General features: G+C 47.9%; 1 protein-coding gene across 1 annotated transcript in view; it reads left to right on the top strand.

Moving 5' to 3' along the window:
• PRRX1 (paired related homeobox 1) overlaps window positions 1–13,001 on the top strand; it is a 39,104-nt gene extending 26,103 nt beyond the window's left edge. The window contains exons 2-4 of the mRNA XM_010581503.1: window positions 7,030–7,205; window positions 7,828–8,009; window positions 12,771–13,001. Of these exons, the coding sequence (XP_010579805.1) occupies window positions 7,030–7,205; window positions 7,828–8,009; window positions 12,771–12,909 (497 nt within the window). The 3' untranslated portion in view covers window positions 12,910–13,001. The remainder of the gene's footprint in view (window positions 1–7,029; window positions 7,206–7,827; window positions 8,010–12,770) is intronic.
• Window positions 13,002–15,896: the final 2,895 nt, after the last annotated feature.

Raw genomic sequence — 15,896 nt, 5'->3', positions numbered from 1 at the left:
TGCAGGTTCCCACCAGATGAGAGGCAAAGCACCAGAGCTGAAACCACACTGAAAGGGAGTTTTGTCTTACATTTGCCATAGGATAGGGCTCTTAGCTGCTAGGGAGGAGCTCACGCTGCCCTGTCTGTGGGTCAGGAGCAGAACAGGTTGGGGTTGCAGGGGTACCTGATCCCCAGCTCTGCAGACCTGCAAAAGTGCAGAGCAGAGCATGGGGAATGCCTCTGCAGTCAGGTCCCTGCAGTGCCCGGTAAGTCCAGGTGAAGACTGTTTGCATGCTAGAAACTAGTCTTCAGGAGCTCGAAGGTGTCTACAGGCTCTCCACCAGGACAACAACAACCCCAAGACATCGTTCGTGGGAGGTGAGGGTCACCGGCTGGTGCTGTGCCTTGAAACCCACCTGGAAATGTCCCTTTTGGCCGTGGTGCAGGTGGGAGGTCCCACTGCTCCAGCGCCTGTCCTGGTGGAGGATGACGAGGGTTTCGCTGTCAGCACTGGTGAAGCCGTGGTTGTACAGGACCTCAGTGAGTTCCCGTAGTCTGGCAGGCAGAGCTGAGTGCAACGGGAGACTGTAGGCATGCTATCCATGCAAAAGCCATTCACAGCTCTGTAATGATATGTAATTGTTTGTATGCGGTCAGCTAAAAATTATCCTGATAGGTTCCACATTGCAGACGCTTTGGAGAGGAACTGCCATAGTCCCGTGGGTAACGCTGAAAGTATACACACTTTTCCATTTAATATTAAAATTTGGGTTTTGTATGAAAAATTCAGTATCACCTTTCTGAAGTTCCATGCTTGTGCACAAATTAACTTATTTTTTTATGTGCAAAAATTGAACCTGATTAGTTTATGAGATAATCAAAAGCAAAGGCTTTTAAAAGAAATATAGCATCTGTTTCTTTGTTTTCTTCTTTTTTTTTCTGTGTTCCTGGTGATCTTAACAAGGCTGGAACTTCAGATACTTGAATTTTCCGTATAATTGAAATAATTTGAGGTCTTGTGCACAGATGGTGCAGAAAAAGCAAACAAATAAACAGCAAAGGTTAGAAAAAAGCTCAGCTGGTGTTGTGTAATGGGAGAAAAATGATAGTTCAAAAATCTCCATAGTCTGACCTGCAATCACGAAGTAAACCCGCTGTTATCGCGGTTGTACAGCTGGGCTTGGTATCGCTGCTCATCAGGGCTAGCTTCAGTACGTGACTTAATAGGCATCTCCTACCTTAACATATTTAGTTTTCTTTTAAGTGTCACCTTCATTCCATATTGCCTACATTTGTGATGTCTGGTGTAGGGTAATTATAACTTCTCCATGTAGCATTTGCATACCCTGAAGTTAAACCTTATTTCCATTTGAAAATACTTTTCGTGCATGGAAATACCTATAAGCTGGAGTTCATTCTCTCCCAGGAGCTTTAGAGATACTTCAGACAGCTCTGAGCATGGAATCTTATCCGTGTGGGTCCCCTGGCCCCTCTTCTGCTCACAAGTGGCGAAGACGAAGCTGCTGGTCAATGGACTCCTGCTGCCCGGAGGCAGCGATGAACCTGGCCATCCAGCCTGGTCAAAGACATGGAAAACAAGCTGAGGGAAAATAGAGGTGCGAGGCTTTTCCCTGTTTTCTGCCAAAGTGATGTTTTCAGGCTGGAAAGTGGCTTTTCAGCTTGAGATCGTGAACCTTGCTCTGGCCAGGCTCAGCTCCAAGCGCTGTTGGTGTCTCTTGGCTGTTTTACATGGGGTGCGATCTTGTCTTTGCACGAGCGTTGGTGGTGGGACCCCCTGCCCACGGGCAGCCCTGCTCTGTGGCACACTGGCTCGTCTCCAGCATCCCGCATGAGTGGAAAATCACTTGAGACTCGTCTCAAATTGGTTGGGATAGGGCTTTGTCATCAGGTGGATTTTGTATGCCCCTGTCCCGGCTTCCCACTCCCTTTCCTGGCGCCTTGTTTTAGCTTTGATTAAACGTTTTAGGGTTGGGGGTTTTTTATTGTTTTTTATGATAGAAGTTGACAAAGCTGCCCTGCGCCCAAAGAGTTGTAATATTGTGGAGGGATATAATGAATCAAAAGCGAAGCAGGGCACGCATAAAACTGGAACATGAGCCTGCAAAGGGCTGTAACTGTCTGGATGGTTGGTGTTGGGGAGCCAGGGGGACCCACAGAAATATTCCTACTCAAGCTTCTTAAAATTTAACTTTAAACCCAATTAAAAAACTGTTCCTCTCCCTTCTATTCTTTTTCCTTTCTTTCTCCACCACTCTGAATAAAACTTACTCTTCTTTTCGCTTGCAAGATTTTTCTTTACTTTAAAGGAATTTTTAGTTGCTAGAATTTTAGTTGCTAGAATTCCCCCCCCCCCATGAAATAATGTCTTGTTTTTTCTTTAATCTGTGTTCAAACTTTAGCAGTAACTTCTTATTTTGAAGGCTATGATTATAATGTGATTTCTTATTTTCTTCCTGGAATCCTTTCTCAGTTTACAGTTTATATAACTGATGTGACAAATCTTTCCTGCCTTACCGTATACGATATTGCAGTTAAATGTCTCTGTCCTTCACTTAATTAAATCCAATTGTTTACTTTCAATTCGGATCCAATTAATGTACTATAATAGCTGGTTCTGGACTTAATAAACTGGTCAAAACTTTTCAAAACTGCCCACACAATGTAAATCCCATCTGGAAATTAGTTTTCGTTCTGACCTGGAATGAAAGCAAGTATGCACAAGCATTCCTGCAAACTGGAAATCCAAAATATGTTGCGGTTGTGAGTATTGGTGGAAAAAATACTGATCTTGTAACTTATATGTAGGCATTTAGTTCTCAACTCTGTTTTGCTTTATAATGCATTGTATTTTCAATGTGGCATCCCAACAGGAGCTGTCTCATGGTACCCCACTGATAGTCAAGATACTAGGACAGCCGCTATGCAATAAGGAGAACAGATCAGAGTGTCTTCAAGTGTGGATCTGCCTCGTTGCAAGAGGAGACATAATGAGCAAGGGAAAAAAGAATAAGACGTTTCATACTGTATCATTCAGGAGCAATTAAAAATGCTTTGGTGCGTCCTAGAAGTGCATTTGTGTATGACACCAGGATTTGCATGTCATGGGTGAATGCAGAAGTAACACAGGAAAACACAAGTGTGGAAACAGGAAACAAAATCCCCCAGCCCAACATGAAAGGTTAGGAGTTTGAAATGAAATTCCCAGATTTTCCACCATCAGGTTCCTGAGAAGAGAACGTGCATTTCAGTCTCTCTGGGGGATGCATTTGCAAACAGCTCAGCTTTTGAGAATGCTGCTTGTAATAAAATATTTCTGATTAAAAGAATGTTGATGAAAGACTTCTGACCCATCTAAAAAGCTTTAGAGCTGTTTTTCTCTTCTCTCCATTTCTGCTGACTCCAGTCACTACTGCTGTCAACACTGTTTAGGAGTACCATTTTTCAGTGTTCAGCATTGTTTCCTGATAAAGAAATAATGGCAGGAAAAAAAAAAAAATACCCTACTCACATGTCGAAGGCGGTGACTGCTGTGAGCAAGGTGACATTTGCAGACATGTGGGGTTTAGGTGTCTGCAATCCCTCGTTAGCAGTTTGTAATCAACATATGGTATGTCTGCATGGCAAAACACAAGGAGTGATCAACCAGCGGTGCTTTGGGCTAATAAGGCTATTTTTTTTTTTCCCCCTGTTACCTAAGTAACTCATGTAGACATTTCGATCTGGTTGTGTTGTGCTGTTCCAAAGGTGCAGTGAAAGGAGATCTCAAAATCCTGACCCCCCTGTCACAAGTTGTGCTTTGCTGTCCAGCTACCTCCATCCAGCTACGTCCTGGAAAAAGGGGGTGACTCACGTCCCTGCTCCGTGCCAGCCGATGCTGGAGGTGCATTAGCCAACGGTGACCTGACCATGAGTCACTGCAACACGGCCACTGCCTGCAACTTTCCGTTCCTTGGCCCTGCTATTTTTGGGTCCGGTAATTACGAGGTGAGCTGTGAATCACCGGTGTCTCACTTTACGCCGGGAGGAAACCAGGCAAATTGCATTAACGTGCTTGGCAGGAGGGATTCTTGTTCTTCAGTGTTTTACAGGCTTTGGCCCTTCTTCTTGCTCCCCAGAGTGATGTGCTCACCCTTCCTCATGTGTAACTGTCACGCAGGATCTGAGCAATGGCCAGACAGCCTTGGGCTCCTGCTCCCTCCAGCCACGTGTCATCTTCTGGGCAGGAGCTGGTGCTTCAAAGGCCTGGGGGGGATTCCCAAGGGGTCCCAAAGGCTTTTATTGATTTGTTCATCCAGTCCACGTAGGCAGGGTTTAGATGAGAAAATAGCATCAAATGGATAACTCAGAAGGAGACCAGACACCCATGTTGACGTTGGCCTCTACGGCAGCCGGTCTTACGAAGTTTCTGCCATTGAGGGACAGTCGTGCCCTGAGGCTTGTTCTTCGCTGTTCGCTGTGTTGTGTGGCGCACAGCAGCACAACTGCATCAAAGCTTGCCAGTAGAGCCAGGGGAAATCACTGACCCTTTCTGTAAAGGCTTTGATGATGAGTCAAGAGAGGAATGTGTAGGACTTTTCTGCTTCTTTAGAAGGGACGGACGGACTCTGTGACAGCGCTAAACCCCCCAGCAGGCAGAAATGTGTGCATGGTGTTCTGCTCAAGCAGTGGTTAAATCCCATCCCTCTGCTTCACTGCTTCGCTTCCTATCACCTGAGCAGGATAGATTCACCTGTAGCCTTGTTTGAATGCCCGGGGATTGCTACATGCATTTGTTTTTCTTGCACATTCCTGCCTCTGTCAGTCCCTTCGCAGCTCAGCTTTACGATTCAACATGCCTGTTAAAAACTGGTCTCCAAACGCTTCCTCTCAGATACAAGAAAACTGAGGGCATATTTTTGCACCCAGGAATCCCCAGGCTAGAAAGGAGTCTGCTGGGGATCGTCAGGCTGTTGGAGAAGGATTGGGGATGGAGGAGCTGTAAACCTGCAGGAATTTGAAAAACCTACTTTAATTTAAGAGGAATGTCCTTTTGTTCCCAAATGGATGGGCCTCCTTCCAAAGGCATTCAGGTGCAGTAACTGTTACCAGATGGGCTGTGAAAAGCAACACAGACAGGTGGTGAGGACAACAACCGTAGACTTTAATTTCCTTGTCAGCTTCTCCCTGTGCCTTACATACCCCCCTGGGAACAGGAAGATGAGGGGAGCTGTCATATTTGGATATGGCAAAAGGAATGACTGTCGAGGGGATATTCTGCAACTCTATATAGCAGGTCAAGCCCTTGGACTCTCGGTGGTGAGACTGTCATCTGGGCCAAGGTGCGCAGTGACTAATGGAAAGTGAAATATAATTCACTGGCACATGCATTTTTATAGATAGAATGATCAATATATTTTAATGCATGCTGACATGTATATTGGCTCACATCCTACTCGGTGTAACTACTGTTCTTCCACATAAGACAGTGGGATCACGCTGACATTGCCCACGTGGGGCTCTGCCCAGTGTGCTTGGGAGCATCAAAGGCTGGGGCTGCAGGAGCGTGAGAAGCCTGGATGGTTTTGGTGGGACCCCACACGTACTGGAGCACTTGAAGAGGGACAACTGCAAAGTGATGGCATACCAGTGCTGCAGCCTGAACAGGGCTGTTTTACGGAGGCAGCAGTGGCCTCCAGCTCCTGCAGGCTGGTGCCTTGCTCTCCGCTTCCTTCGGTGTGGCTTCCCACAGTAACTGAAGTGTTTGCTGTGCTGTAACTGATGTGGTGAGCGAACATAATTCGGTACAGGTAGTGTAGAAGCAAAACCAGTGTCACAGCCTCCAGCTTGCCCTAATAAAGAGCATTCAAACCCCTGGAGCCATTGCTCACTGCTCGCCAGTACCCGCAAGTGCCCGTGCATTGATAGCTCTATCACTGCTGCTACATTGGCACGTGCAACAGCACTGGAAAAAGGAGAGATGGTACAGGGCAGATATTTGCTAAGAAAAGCAATTTCATAGTTTTTCTCAGCACTGATGTTGCTCCAGTGACCGTAGGCACAGGCAGTAGTGATAAGTGTGACTCCAGGTGTATGGATGTACTGATTTATTGCTCGAGTAAATACAAACCAGGCACAAAACAAGATGTGCTTTTATGGGACGCATAGTTTGTTGCTCACCACCTTGCTGGGCAAGGCAAGGGGGTTGCTGGAGAGTGCACATCTGTTCTTCAGTCAACAGTATCCAACGTGCTTATGCTCAGTCTCTCTCTTACTGGGTTTTTGCTTCCCAATTGCAATGCAATCCATGTCTGTCTGACTGTATTTCCATGTCCTTGGCTTGCAAGCACACAAGTGAAACTGGCTTTTGTGCTTGTCTCTTGTTCAGGCCCATATCAGTCATGCTTCATTTCCACTGTCTGACACCTCTTTGTTCACAGCTCCCCATCTCTGCCCAAATTGACGCCTCTCGGTCTGGATGTGGGGAGAGTAAGAGAATACAGTTCTCATTTAAGCCAAATGGAGCTACATACAGAGAACAGCATTACCTTGGCTGTAGTCAAGCCCAGAGTAATAGCCGTTTCCTTGAGCTTTTCTTACTTAGAGACGGGCACACCTTCTCACAGTCAGTAAGAGCTGGTGCAGGACTCGTGCTCACCCCAGAGGGCTGTGAGGGCAGGCCCTGGAAATCTGAAGCCAAGAAAATGGGTTCATGATTCTTTATGGTCAGAAAAGCCTGGATTGCCAGGAATGGGGCATGCATTTTGGACTTTTTTGTTTCTTTTTAGAGGTAAGGAAGCGCAGGCATGGGGTAGCTTGAGAGAGCTGGTACAAGTCTTATGCAGTTGAGCTGGGAAATAAATGCTTGGGGTCAGTGTGCTTTCCACCTCCTTTTTACATGGGGACTAACACGGCACGGTTAAGGTGTAGTGTTGAAATTGTGCAAGCCTCTTCCTAAGCCCTTTCCAATTTGAAACCATTGAGGTTATTCACCCCATTGCTGTGGGCTCTTAGCTTTCTAGCCTTTCACATCTCCAGTTGTCTTTCCTAGATGATCAGCTGAACTCAGAAGAGAAGAAGAAAAGAAAGCAGAGAAGGAACAGGACTACCTTCAACAGCAGCCAGCTCCAGGCATTAGAGAGGGTCTTTGAGAGGACACACTACCCCGATGCCTTTGTACGGGAAGACCTTGCACGCAGAGTCAACCTCACTGAAGCCAGAGTTCAGGTAACCACCACAGCTTGTATTCAGGCACACCTCACCTGGGGGGGTCATCAGGCCATTCCAGTACAGCAGCAGAAATCCTCGAGGTCTGCATGGCACACTAGGGTCACCAGGCTTCTGGGTAATGCTGTACTGCAGTTTCAAGTGTGCCATGCCTTGAGGAGGACTGCCAGGCTTGATCTGTCACCATACTTACCACCTTCCCAGTTCCATGTGTTCATATGGTTCGTCCAAGGCCAAGATGTTGGATGCCCTGTGTTCAGGCTGCTCACATTATCCTGAGCTGCTCAGCCCTTAGCTTGCAAGTCTGCACCTTCTGAAAGTCAAAGCAGACCATGGAACTTGATGTGTTGTACAGCACTCCCAGACCGTGCTGCCTACAGCACCAGGCAGACCTGGTCCCATGGGGACCTCACTGAGCCAGTTCCTCACACGAGGGCTTTATCAGGGCAGACTTAAGGATTGTCTTATCATGAGAGTTTCCAGTGACAGGCATGCTAAAGCAGCCTGATTTTACAGAGTCCTGTCTTGCCCAGCAGGGCAGAGGTGGTGCAGTGAAAGGGCGAGTGTTGCAGCAGAAGAGCTGGTTGTGATGGTTGGTGGGTCTCTGTGCTTCCCACCCCAGGTGTGGTTCCAGAACCGGAGAGCCAAGTTTCGCCGGAACGAGAGGGCGATGCTGGCCAGCAAGAATGCCTCTCTGCTTAAATCCTACTCAGGGGACGTGACCGCCGTGGAGCAGCCCATAGTACCTCGCCCAGCTCCGAGACCCACCGACTATCTCTCCTGGGGTACCGCCTCGCCTTACAGGTGAGTCAGTAACCTCCCTGGGACTGACCAGTTTCTGGTATAGTATAGAGCAGCCTGAGAGTGGCCCTCAGACAGCTCTAATGGGCTGTTTATATTCGCATGGGACAACTGGAGGATTACAGCAGTTTGACCACCCCACTGGTTTTCCTGACCTGTTCCCATCCCACGCCATCTCACTGCCAGGCTTGCGAGGTGGGCTTGGTTCAGCATCATTGTGGCTTTCTGGCAGCTGGCTCCATGGGAGGTTGCGGCTTCTTCTTGGTGGTGTCTCTCTGCAATTCAGGAAGTTTTGAAAGAGGATCAGGTCGAAATACATGGAAACAGAAGGGGTTGCATTCGCTTCCCTAGTGCATCCAGTTTAAAGCAAGGAAGAAACCTTTCCATGGGGAAAGATCCAGGGGAGGTGATGGCAGAGGGCTTGGGGAGGTTCAGCCACCACACAGTGGCCAGAAGAGGGAGTTCTGTGGCTGTCCCATGGCAGTCACTGGTTGGGATGCAAGGAAGAGCTGTGAGCTCACTCCATGTTGCTCCCAATCCTCCCCTCAATGGTCAGCACTGAACTGGTGAGCAATTTCCTTCTAGTTGCTAGAGCACAAGCTGTGCTGTTGTGCTGTGCTGTGGTTTGCCCACAGTAAGGACCAGGTGTCTCTGGGTGGCAGACTGGTGTTCAATGTCCACCTCCTGTGGCCAGTGCTGCTTAAGGGGTGGCAGGAAAGAAGTGCAGATGTGGCAGCCCCAATCTGCTCAAAGGATCTGGGATGCCCATGCATGTCACAGGCCTCCCTGTCCTCTTCCGTGCCATCCACAGCCCAGCAGGAACTGGGTGTGGACGCAAGATCCACAGGATGTATTGGTTTGTGGGGAGCCAGCTGGCTTGTAGGCAGTTAAAAATGAGGTTGGTGGGTGTTTTTTAGCACAGTGGCTTCATTGTTGGTCAGGACCTTGGAGCCTTTGGCTGGATTTCTTCCTGTTCATCCGGCTTGGTCGCAGCCAGCTTCTCACTGGCTTCTGGGAGCCACACCATGCCAAGGACCTCTCTTCCTCAGTCACCTTGACCCCCTTCTTGCACCCAAACATTGTCTGTGTAGTTAGGTCTGCAAACACATGGCTTTCCTGATAGTTTGTTGCTTCAGTGCCATCGGGTCCTCCTCATCCACCCTGTAGCTCCAGAAGAACAAGTCATAGGTTCACCCACTCCAGGTATTGAAAGGATGCTTTTGATGACCACCAGTTTGGTCTTAGAGATGGCCCTTACCCTTTGGATTTTATCTGAGGACTGCTGTCTGGCAAAATCCCCCTTTTGGGGTTAAGGCTTTCTCTCTGTGAAGTGCTCCTTGGTGTAGCATCCTAGGGAGGAGTCTGGGTGGTGAGTTCAGGGGAGAGAAAGAAGCAGAGGTCCTTCCCCACCCCGCTGAGACTGCTCTGGTCACAGTACTGGATCCCTACTGAACACTCGTGGCTTATTTCTACGTCTCACACTTTTAAAAATAGATTGTCCCTCCCTTGTTTACACAAGGGGCTTCATAATGGCTACTAGGAGAAGACCCTGCAAAGTTAACTTCCAGGGCCACACTGGGAAGGGCTGTCTGGGGCCACCCTGGGCAACAAGAAGCCCAAGGCATCTGGGATGTGCGGATGAGGAGAGCAAGGAAGAAAGGAAAGCCTTAGGGATAGTTTTTATCCCCCTGAAGTCCAGACCTGGATGTGCCTTTCCATGGTGCGAAGACGCATCCTCACTGTCTTGATATCTTCTTCCCCTTGTCTTAAGCCAAGATGTATTTGCAGCTTATAGCCATCCCCGCTGGCTGACGTGCCAAACCAGGATGGACTGTCACCCTCCCACTGACCTGCAGAGGGGTAGGAGGCATTGGCAGAGGAGCAGAGCAGCTGGTTTTCACAATGTGGGGCGGTTAGGACCCTCAGACACCGTATGCTTCCCAGGCTTTCTAATCCTACTGGTTATCTTTTAGCAGTGGCAGTCATCTTAATGGGCATCTGGGCCAGGTTGTCACAGCCTCATTAAAGCTTTGAACTGAGTAGGGTTATTAAAAGTATTGGACACTTGGTGAAAAACAGCCATGCAGAGTGTTTGCGTGGCCCTCTGCCCCCCTCCCCATCTCCTCAGTGCTGCTGTACCAGCCCCTGATTAATGGCTAGTCCGGGAGAGGGCTGAGAGCAGGGCTGAGAGCTGTGTGGCCCGTGCTGTTTCTACTCTTAGATCTGGGGAAAGTTTTCAATCAGTGTGTTTATTCTCCAAATACATTCAGCCACAGGTCAACCAAAGCTATTTGCAGATCAGTGTCACGTGGATAGCCAAGTAGATACTATTATTTTTTTGAAGTTGAAATGTTTTGCTTAGACATTTTTTAGCATAGGTTCCTAAGAAAACAAGACTAGCCGTCGTGCTGTCAGCCTGTACTTCCCACTCTAACAACCTTTGACTCCATGGGCCATTGAAAACCATATTTGAAAGAAGGATTTTAGGCCCCAGAAACATGATGTTCCTCTGTGTTTCATGAAAGCAGGCAGCTGAGAAGAGGAAGGAGACCCTTTCTGTGCCTGAATGGGGTGGAGGGAGGGGGCAGCAGGGTGACTTCAACACTTACTAGACCCTGGACGGTCTCTGGAGCAACCCCCAAGCTATACCGATGTTTGGAGACAGCCTTCTTGCGCGCTGCTCCTTGTGGAATAACTTGCTAAAAGAGAGCATTTCTGGAGATTTTTGGTTTAGCAGAGATTTCATTGGGCAACAGTAATTTTCCCCACGCCTCTGAGGAGCTGAGAGCACGAGGCTCCCTGGACTTTTAGACCAGACTTGGGCAGCAGTCTGATTTTGAATGGGGACAGTTTACACCCAAGACTGAAAATTCCTATTTTATCTAATCTAGAGTATCCTTGAGGCTCTTCTAATTTCTTCCAGCACAAAAACATGGGGCAGATTTACCCTGTGGAAGCAGGTAGGAATGGGTGCTTAAGTAGCCACCAGCTATACACCTTGTGAAACTTTGCAATGCCTCTGCAGGCACCGCTTGGCGTCTCACATTGCTGCTGACTTATGGGGAAGGAGAGGGTAAAGTCACCAACCCAGCCATGGAGAGGGAATTGAGGGGGTGCTGGGGAAGGCTCCAGGCACGCCGATCCATCGTGCCCTGGACACCAGTGAAATGCAGCCGATGGACCCTGAGTTGGCCAGAGTTGAGCCTGTATTTTGATGTGTATATTTTAATGTCCATCCCCCATGCCCTTCCAGTAGCTGTTAGAGACTCTCAAAGTGCCCTGAATGTTTGCTCTCCTGGAGAGAGTTTTCGGTGCTTGGATGGGTGTAAGCAGCTTTATACTTACGGGACTTACCTGTCCTTTCCATGTGTGTAAGCTGTTTTGTTTCCACTGATGCAAAGATGACAGTTGTTCCCTGAAGAAGTTCTTGTCCCTGATTTTAAAGTGAGAAAGAGAAGTCATTTGGAATGGAATGGAATGGAACCTACTGGTATTACCTGGTCTGGATATCCTGGAGGCTGAGCATTCAGACAGCACTGGATTGCATTTAAACTCCTGGCAGGTCAGCTCTGCCCGACGAAGTCACAGATGCCACCAGCACTTTGAGGCGAGCATGCATGCCCACGGCCTGGATCTGTTTGTGCAGCAAATGCCCACTTCCCTCAAGGGAGATTTGCTGTTGCAAAGGTTCTTCTAGTTGTGGACATCAGTGCTGGAAGAAATTTTAAAAAAAAAAAAGAAAGAAAAAGGAAAATAAAAAAGGAAAAAAACAAGCTATCTTCTTTTTGGGGCTGTGGATGGAGGAGAGTGTTTCCCAGAGCCTCAGACATGAGCCACCTGGGCAGGCAGATGGAAGGGGTCAGCACCAGACCTGAGCTTGCCTCCAGGAGACCATTTGTGGTTTCCTCCTGAACGTGCTGGCTGCGTTAAATGGGTATCTCTAGTTCACTCAGTGTTTTTCAACTGGATTTGATCCATGGACCCATGTACAGGAAATGCAACAGGTAGTTTGCTGGGTTTTGGGGTGGAGGGTTGCTTTTCGCAGAAACCTGGGACGCATGGGTTAAACACATTTTCTAGTGGTCTGGAAAGCAGATTTGCAAATTTTTGGTAGGATAAGAAAGGACTTGGAGATCTTTGTTCAGCCTCTGCTGTCAAAAGTAATGTTTTTAATGAATAGTCATGATTTGAAGGGAGAAAAAATGTTTGGGTTTTTTTTCCCCTCAGCCTTTAAGGCATGCTCTTTATGATCAGCTGAAGTTTTGAGGGGAAAATGTGGAAATTTTCATTCCAAAAGGCTGAAACCAAAAAGCATCACAATTGTTGAAATGGGTTTTTCCCAGAGTGTTTCTTTAATGTAAAATGTGTTTCAGAAGTTACATGATTTCACAGGCAATAAAACCAGCAATTGCTCTCATCAAAAAGACATTGCTTCCAGTGGGAATACTTTTAAAGACAATGGTCTAACTGGCAGGCTCAGCACCCTGACCTCATTGTAAACCTTTTGGGTTAGAAAATAGGAAATGGAAATTTTCCTGTTGACTTCAACCAGCTTTGCTGTTGGCTGTCCCTGGGTAAGTGAACTGCAGCAGGGAGATTTACAGGGGTGTTACATAAAAAGTAGTGATTGTTCCCTGCTTACGTAAGAAATACATCCCACAGGTATCGAAACCCCAGGGTTTAACCTCTCTGCGGTGCGCATCTGCTCTCTGCATGGTGTGAAGACCACGTCTGACGTGATGTTTCTCTCTTTCCATCCCACAGCGCCATGGCCACCTACTCCGCCACGTGTACCAATGCCAGCCCAGCGCAGGGCATGAATATGGCCAACAGTATTGCCAACCTGAGACTGAAGGCAAAGGAATATAGTTTACAGAGGAATCAAGTGCCCACAGTCAATTAACGACTGGAGGCAGCTGCCTTGCAGAAGGAGAAAATACAACAGCACCCGTCCTGCTTCGCAACTTGTTTGTGCTCAAAGAAAAAAAAAAAAATCCAAACAAAAAAGCTACAAAAAAAAAGAAAAAAAAGAAGAAAAAAAGCCAACCCTAACCCAGAACTGAGCATGGGGACCAAACTGGGAGCAAACTGAACCGCTCATGAGTGACAAGGTTCCTCCTTCCTTTTGGGATAATGCCACCATTTTTTTTTCTTGTTATTGTCAGGTTTATTGCTTCTGCTCAATATACTACGAGCTTCTTCAGTAAAGGACAGTCTCACCCTTGTTGGTTTCCATTTTTGTATGGGACTGCAAAAAGAAACCTCTGCTGATCTCAGCCCGTGGACATGTCCCACCCACCATCATGCTGAGATGCAAAGCTTGCTCCTCTTCCCCCCTGCCCCAGCTCACCCTAGAAGAAGAAGGTTTGGTCACCACTTTCTGTTGTATCCACCTGACCCTTCATCCCTCCAGTCCCTTGTGCCACAGAGGCAGCGCCGTTACCGTTAGTCTGCGAGAAGCCCAACAGTGCAACAAGATGGGGTCATCTTGCCTGGGTTGCCTGGACCAGTCTGAGACATGAGGAGGACCTTCTTGGGCTTCACAGCGCTTCATGGCTTTCTTGAGTATTCCCAGCACTGCTGTCTCAAAAAGCCAACAAAGAGAGAAAAGCCAATGTGGGTGTGTGAGCCGGGGAGGCATAGTGGGGGGATCGCTCTGTAGTGCCAAGAATAGGACTGTTAGGACACTCCTTTCTATGCCTTACAGTTTGCGCCACAGGGAAAGGTGTTGTCCAGATGCATTTGTTTTATATATACTGTATATATTTATATATATAAGATATACATGCAAGCTTGGTTGGTGTTTTTTATTAAACAAAATAAAATCCATTTAAAATGTTTGGGATGTTTGTGCTGCATCCAGGTTCCTGGAGCCGTGCATTGGAATTCCAGCCGCAGCCTCTCTCACCCTTGTCAGAGCTTTTCCCGGTAGCCTCGGGCAGCGCTCGAAATGGCCAGCTCACGTCTCCCCATGAGAAACCCCAAAGAAGTGGCGCTGGAGGGAGCCATGCTTCTTTGCAGCTCTTCCCCATGGGCATTTGCAGCTTCATAGGATAAGTTGAGGATCTCCTCTCCAGTCAGATAGGTTCATGTGGCTCTTGGGGACACACAAGGACATCCCCATGGAAAGTCTCTGCCAGCCCCTCTGAGGACAGGTCATGTCTCAGCAGGGAGTATCCCACATGAAGACCATATCTCCCCCCAGTTCCCATACATTGCCCAATGACACTTGTCCCGTAGCCTTAACCACTCTCCTTTGCTCTCCCTACCTGCTGTCCTTCCTCTGGGATCTGGAGAGATAATTAGCACCTGATCTCTCCATGAAGAGTAGAGGAGATGCAACCCAAAAGAGGTTTCTTCCATGCAAGCATCCTGAGGAAATGAGGATCTTTCATGTTGCTGGTGATGCCTGCCTCTTTCAGATTTGGGGGAGGAGGGGCCTTATTTATGGCAAATAGTGCTTTGTGCAGGAGACCTGGCCAAACTGAGTGGGACTTTGCCATGAAATAGTCCCACTGAAGGTAGCAGAGCTACTCCATGGTCCAGGCTGGACCATATGGGAAGGAGAATGAAGCACAGTCATGAGGGATACTTCTGGTAGAATGGCTTAGGTCTCCATCCTGGGGTTTGCTGCAGACATGCTGGGCATATGTAGGTGTCTGACAGTGGGCTTTGATAGTCTAAAACAGCATGTTGCAGGAAATGAGAAATAAATCTCTTTAAAGTGAAGGTGAAAATTAAACTAGTAGAGGATGAATGGAAATCCAGCCCAACACTGGGGACCTAACACTGGGAAAAAAGCCCCCAATCCAAACTGGTGTAAATTGTGCTCGTGATTGTGTGTGTTGCTGCTGGAATTTTTTTTCTCCCTGTATGGATATTTTTGAGGAAAAAAAAATAATCTAACTGTGATCAGGACAAAAAGCTAGAAATCACAGATTATGCTTGTAGACAGAACACAAGCAGGGGAAGTGAGGCTGGACAAGCACTGCGTTTTAAGAAATCCATAATGTTCTGTTTGATCCCATTTTTGGCCTTTCCTTCTGTAGTCTGGAGAAGCTAAACATCTCTAAACCAAAATATTTCTATCATGAGTAGTGTGGTTCCAGCTCCTAGAGCCAAGTGATCTCAGCCTTCACTTAGAAACTCACTCTTGTTTCCTGTGCCTACACAAACGGAGAAACTATTGAAGAACATGTCCTGCACGATCAGAAAGAAAAAGGACCCGGTCCAATGTAGCGTTACTCAAGAGGTTGAACCACTTGTTGAGTGCCTTAGCCTGGTGCCCTCCCCTCTCCTTGCCTTGCTGCCCTCCTCCGCAACCCACCAACACCCCCCCAGTGACAGCAGCCTGAACGAACTCCCCTGTGGTGGCCTGAGGCTGCCCGAGTGTCCACCCTGGAGGTTTCAGCTGCTTCCCTCAGCATCGTGGTGGCCTGTGGCTTGCCCGTAGTCTCTGCGCACCTTTTTTGCAGTAGAGGAATCACCTTGAGCAGCTTGCTTTGGAGTCTGTGTGTAGGCACCTATTTCTGAAGTTAGCAAGGAGACAGTTCAGAGAGCATGAAGCTCCTGGTACCCCATTACCCATCTGTGGACTGAGGTTACCATCCCTACCACCACGCTGTGATGTTTACATGAAGGGGCTCACAAAAATCCCTGTGCAAACCCTTGTTCACCCTCCTCACTTCATTTGTGTGAGGAACTGAATTGACTTGCATGGGGCTGCTCCTGCGGGAAGGTTGTGTGAGCTTTTGTACTTCCAGTTTTAGTTGGGTCTTGCCTTGGGTTGGGCTGCTTGGTTGGGGATGCCATCACAGCTGACTGGGCTGTTGTCAGTCTGGATGAGACCTTTACATCACCTTTGAGCTGGGCGACATCAAGACGTAAACC

Source organism: Haliaeetus leucocephalus, unplaced genomic scaffold, assembly GCF_000737465.1.
Source record: "Haliaeetus leucocephalus isolate CR32 unplaced genomic scaffold, Haliaeetus_leucocephalus-4.0 Scaffold76, whole genome shotgun sequence".
NCBI lineage: Eukaryota > Metazoa > Chordata > Aves > Accipitriformes > Accipitridae > Haliaeetus > Haliaeetus leucocephalus.
The sequence above is the reverse complement of the archived record's forward strand: the minus strand, read 5'-3'. Positions and strand labels throughout refer to the sequence as shown.